Source organism: Crocuta crocuta, unplaced genomic scaffold (assembly GCF_008692635.1).
Source record: "Crocuta crocuta isolate KB4526 unplaced genomic scaffold, BGI_CrCroc_1.0 scaffold299, whole genome shotgun sequence".
In the NCBI taxonomy this organism is placed as follows: Eukaryota; Metazoa; Chordata; class Mammalia; order Carnivora; family Hyaenidae; genus Crocuta; species Crocuta crocuta.
This window is the reverse complement of record NW_027532747.1, coordinates 7,601,248-7,606,495: the sequence shown is the minus strand read 5'-3', so window position 1 is coordinate 7,606,495 and position 5,248 is coordinate 7,601,248. Positions and strand designations below refer to the sequence as shown.

Below are 5,248 nucleotides of genomic sequence, written 5' to 3'. Positions count from 1 at the left end.
CTCACTTTCCCATCAAATTATCTCCCACCCACCCCACCCAGTGCTCCAGTCCTCCTGAGGATAGAGACCTGTGCCCTCTCCTTGGCTGACTCCCCCCTGCCCTCACATTCCCATTTTGCCCCTTGTTTCAGCCCATTGGACGAGGCTGTGGGTGTGTGCGGACATCCCTGCAATGCCGACGACTGGGTGGCCAACTAGTGGTTACTAGCACTGTCCCTTTTAGGGGGTCCGGGGCTTCCCATCCCTCCCCCTGCTGCAGTCTCCTGCTGCGCTCCCGGGCCCCTCACCCCTCTCTCCCTGACCCCCTGCCCCTCTCTCTCTGCACCTGCTATTCCCGAATTCCTGCAGGTCTCTCGCTTACCACAATTAACCAGATCTTTGTTCCACAGCGCGTTCCCAGTCCAGACCCGTGGGACTCACCCCTACCTCCGGTGGCCCACCCACTTGCCAAGGTGCCCCTGAGCCAAGGCAGGGCCGCCCCTAAGAGGCCAGTGGGGTGCCTGTTGGGGCGCCGAGGGTCTTCAGCAGCCAGGGAGCCCAGACAGAGAAGGGGTGGGAACAGGGCAGCCCTGTATTCACAGAGTTCTCTGACCTTCAGCCAAATGGAAGACGCCCTTCGACCCCAGGGATACTTTCAAGTCAAAGTTCTACGTGACCAAGAGGAGGCAGGTGAATGTGCCCATGATGAGCCTCGAGGACGTGAGGCTGCCCTACTTCCGGGACAGGCTGCTGAACTGCACGGTGGTGGAGCTCCGCTACACGAGCAACGACAGCGCCCTCTTCGTTCTCCCCGACGAGGGCACGATGGAGGCCTTGGAGGCCGTGCTGTTCCCAGAGATGCTGAGAAGCTGGAGAGACTCGCTGCGGATGAGGTGACCGTCCCCCCTTCCTCCTCGGCCACTCTCCCCAACTCCCGTGTGCCCCCAGCACGCAGGGCCTCCCTAATGTCCGGGGCCGGGTCTGCAGCGTGGGGAGAACCCTCCCAACACGGCGGGGGCTTGGGATTACCTTGCCCTTGACCTCTTAATTCCTCCATCACACAGGTTAACTGAGCAGCTATGATGGGCCAGGCACTAATTGAGACCCTGAGGGTATGTCAGCAAGTAAAACATAGATCCCCTCCCCCCATGGAGTTTACTTCGTAACTGGAAAATGAGAAAATGAATAAATACAATAAATAGGTACAGTGTTTAGTATGTTGGGCGTTAAGAAAGGAAGGCGTGGAAGTGGGTAATAGAACAGGGTAAAAGGATTCGGAAAATTGAACCAACCAGGAGGTGGTCAGTGATTTTAAAAATGATCACCAGGGGCACCTGGGTGGCTCGGTCGATTGAGCGTCTGGCTTCATCTCGGGTCCTGATCTCACAGTTCGTGGGTTCGAGCCTCACATGGGGCTCGCTGCTGTCAGCGCAGAGTCCACTTCAGATCCTGTGTCCCCCTCTCTCTGCCCCTCCCCCGCTTACACTCTCTCAAATATATATATTTATATATATATAAAGGATCGCTAGCACGTGATATCTGAGGATCAGCATGACAGATGTGAGGGACTGAGCCCTGTGGATATGTTAGGGCAACGCATTCCTGGCAGAGGGAATGGCCAGTGCAAAGCCTCCACGCAAAGCCTGGTATGTCTGAGGATTAGGGAGGCCAGAGAGGCCGAAGCAGGGTGAGAGCCAGAAGTCAGGGGGCGCTCACGGGATGGCTCTGGTTACGCAGGGCCAAGCAGGCCCCCGGAAAACCTCACCTCTTCCTCCTCTAAGCAAAATGGGGAGTCATCACAAGATCTTGTGCCGAAGAGTGAATGCTCTGAGTGTTGTTTTAAAAAGACCGCCTGGAAGCTGAGGGGAGAGCTGACTACAGAGGACAAGTATGGAGGCAGGAAGGAGCCCCGTGGCACAATAAGTGAGATGAGTGGTCAGGTTTCAGATAAACCTGAGGGTAGAGACAGGCTAGGACATGGAATGCAGAAGACCAAGGTCAAGGGGGACAGGCGAGGTAAGGGGAGTCCTGGGCCCAGTCCCTGCGATGGGGACATGAGGAGGCAGTTGGGGGTCAGATCCCAGGAAGCCCCATGACACAGGGACCCCGCTGTCTCATCCATGTTCTCCCTTTGCAGTGCGTCCTTCCTTCAGGACTACATAGCAGCTACGCGGCAGGGGCTTAATGATCAGGTGTAAATGGGTAGAATATTCATCAAACACCTTTAATTTACAAAGCACTGAGGAAATAGACGCCTCCACACGTTTCTAGCCCGTGATGGGTGCTAGGAATGGGTGAGTCAATGAGTGAATGAATGGATGAATGAATGAATGGATTTGGAGAGAAGGAGACATCCTCCCTGCGCACAGGACTCAAGGCTCAATGGGAGACACAGCCTCCTCATGTCTGGCCACTGTGAAACCAGACAGAAGGGGACAAGAGCCTTAAGGGATATAAGCAGAGAGAGGAAAGCGTGGACGTGGGAAATATCAGCTCCTGCTCCAAGAACTCACCACCAGCTCTGCTCAGAAGCAGAAGAAGCCCCTGTCCTCAGGGAGCTCACCAGACAGCCCAGATGGGGACCGCCAATTGCTTGTTTCCAGATCCCCGAGGCCCTTGGAATATAATCCCCTCATGTCCAGCGCCAGCCCCTGCCCCTCATCTCCAACACCAGGGCTTCCTTCTACTCTGTGGACCATCCCCTCTTTCTTCCTGCCTTCCTGCAAGTTCATCCACCTGCCTCCTGCTCTCCTCTCCACCCAGCTAGCTCCTTCCCTTCCTTCAGGACTCAGGCTTGATGCCACTTCCTACAGGAAGCCTTCCAGGTGCCCATGGAGCGTGCTGTGGAATCCCTGTTGGGGAGAGTGTGCTTCCTGCTGCACTACAAGCTTGCAGGGGGAGACCAGGGCAGGCCACCACAGCCTCAGCCAGCCCCGGCCCCTGCCTGGCACACGTAGGCACTTGCAGACGTGAATGGATAAAGAATGAATTAACACGAGTTAGCACAAGGGTTCAAGAAACAGAGGGAACAAGGGGCGCCTGGGTGGCTGGATCAGTTAAGTGTCCGACTCTGGATTTCGGCTCATGGTTCACGAGTTCGAGCCCTGCATCGGGCTCTGTGCTGACAGTGTGGAGCCTGCTTGCGCTTCTCTCTCTCTCTCTCTCTCTCTCTTTCTCTCTGCCTCTTCCCTACTCACGTTCTCTCTCTCTCCTCCCCCTTCAAAATAAATAAATAAGCTGAAAAAAGAAGAAGAAACTGAGGAAGCGAGTACTTATTTCCAGCAAGGTGGTTGGAAAGGAAACCAGGGAAGCCTATGCAGGGAGGTGGGAGAAGGTGAGCGTGGAGACAAGCAGGTGCTCACAGTAATTTTTCTCTTTTCCCAGGTTTATAGACAGGCTCTTCCTGCCAAAGTTTTCCATCTCCAGCAGCTATAATCTGGAAGACATCCTTCCTAAGCTGGGCATAAGGAAGGTCTTCAGCAACCAGGCCGAACTGTCAGGAATCACCAGGGAGAAAAGCCTGGCAGTTTCCCAGGTGAGTCTTTAAACTTTAGATCATTCATCCTCTATACCTGAGCTGGACTGGTAAAGGCCGGGCCGACATTCGGGTCACCCTGAATCTGCATAAATAACTGTTTCTCATTATTCGGACCCCTCCCTGGGACTTCTGCAAGCCCGGGAGAGCTGGGCTGCGGCCATGTGGAGAGCCGGTCCCCACCTCCCCTTGCCATATGATGTGACACAGAAGCCACTCCTGGGGAAGAGCTGGGATGGAATGAGAGGAGGCCCCCATCCTGTGCCCCACTTTTACTGCCTACAGCGGCAAATGATTAAAGTGCCAGACCCCTCAGGCTTTCGTCTGTAAAATGGGAGTGATGATTCATGGCCAGTGAACCACATGGGGCAGAGCACAGGAGAGGCCCTAGCTCGTCACAGCCACAGGGCAATGGTGATGGAAATGCCCTAAGGGCGTGAAAGGAGACTCTAGGGACCCTTGCGCTGCGCTTCTAGAAACAAGGTCCTCCGAACGAAGTAGGGTGTCTGAGCCTTCCCCTCTCCTCTGCACCCCACTTTCCAAAGGGTGTGGTAATGGAGGGATCCCAGGTGGTCCAGGGATGTGAAGCCACAAGCCCCCCAAAGTAGCTAAGGGCCCCGGGGACCTTTCAGATGGTGCAGGAGGGGCACTTCCTGTCCACGGGGGTGCCTGTGGCCGCTGCTTCAAGGCAAAGGAGCTGCCAGAAAGTTGCTTGCAAGAAAAATGTGGCCCTTGACTCTTCCTCTACATTATATGGAACATTTGGGGGGCAGCGCAGTCTCTGGACTCAGACAGAGAGGCACTCAGATAAGGGAGCGCTTCCTCTATATCTCCACGACCCTGAGCCTCAGTTTGTCTATCTGTGCATTGGGTCTATGCAAGACACTCACAGGGTCATTGGGAGGAACAAACAAGTGGGTCCAGTTGAGCAGCACAATGACAAACATGAGAGGCCAGGGTACGTGCCCCGTTGGGGCTCTCGGGCAGGCTGCTCACCTCTGGCCCACCCCATCTATGGGGGCTAATGCTCTTGCGTTCCCACAGATGGTCCACAAGACCGTGCTCGACGTGGCCGAGGAGGGCACAGAAGCGGCGGCGGCCACGGGAACTAAAATTGTTTTTTTGTCCGGAAGAATTGGCCCACAGCTCATTGTCAGTTTCAACAGACCGTTCTTGCTCTCCATACACCACGACGATACCCAGGACATCCTCTTTTGGGCCAAAGTCACCAACCCCAATCAAGCCTAGGGCTCCCCCGCGAGTGGCGGGGCCCCTTTCTAAGGCACCAGGTGCCCAGATCCCCAGATGCAGCCTGGCCTCGGTGCGCCAAGGAGCCGCGTGCCTGGCCCTGCCTGGCTCATCCTTTAGATGGCGACAGTGAGTCCGCCCGTGGCTTCCGCGCGCACAGGGAGCCTGTGGACCGTTGGATGGGAGGCTCTGAGAACTCCAGCAATAAACCCCCTTTCTGGGATTAGATGCTTTCTTGGTGCCTTTCTGCCCTGATCTGCCTGACTCCGCATGCCTACAGCTGCCTGTGCCCAGCGGCCAAGCCCCAGAACCTTCCACGGGGCTCAGTCTCACCCAGGCTCTGGGGCCTTTGCCCGCAGGGCTTGTGGCCAAGCCCACTTGGATCTCAGGCCCAGGACGGGAGGAGAGCCTGCAGCCTTATTCCCTCATCCGCGGCCTCCCCTGTCCCTGGTTCCAAACTCGCCATTTCCCTCCCATCAGCCCAGC

General features: G+C 56.2%; 1 protein-coding gene across 1 annotated transcript in view; it reads left to right on the top strand.

Annotated features, from left to right (window-relative positions):
* Nucleotides 1–4,988, top strand: part of SERPINA3 (serpin family A member 3) — an 8,647-nt gene extending 3,659 nt beyond the window's left edge. Inside the window, exons 3-5 of the mRNA XM_077780880.1 lie at nucleotides 599–872; nucleotides 3,364–3,514; nucleotides 4,559–4,988. Of these exons, the coding sequence (XP_077637006.1) occupies nucleotides 599–872; nucleotides 3,364–3,514; nucleotides 4,559–4,762 (629 nt within the window). The 3' untranslated portion in view covers nucleotides 4,763–4,988. The remainder of the gene's footprint in view (nucleotides 1–598; nucleotides 873–3,363; nucleotides 3,515–4,558) is intronic.
* Nucleotides 4,989–5,248: the final 260 nt, after the last annotated feature.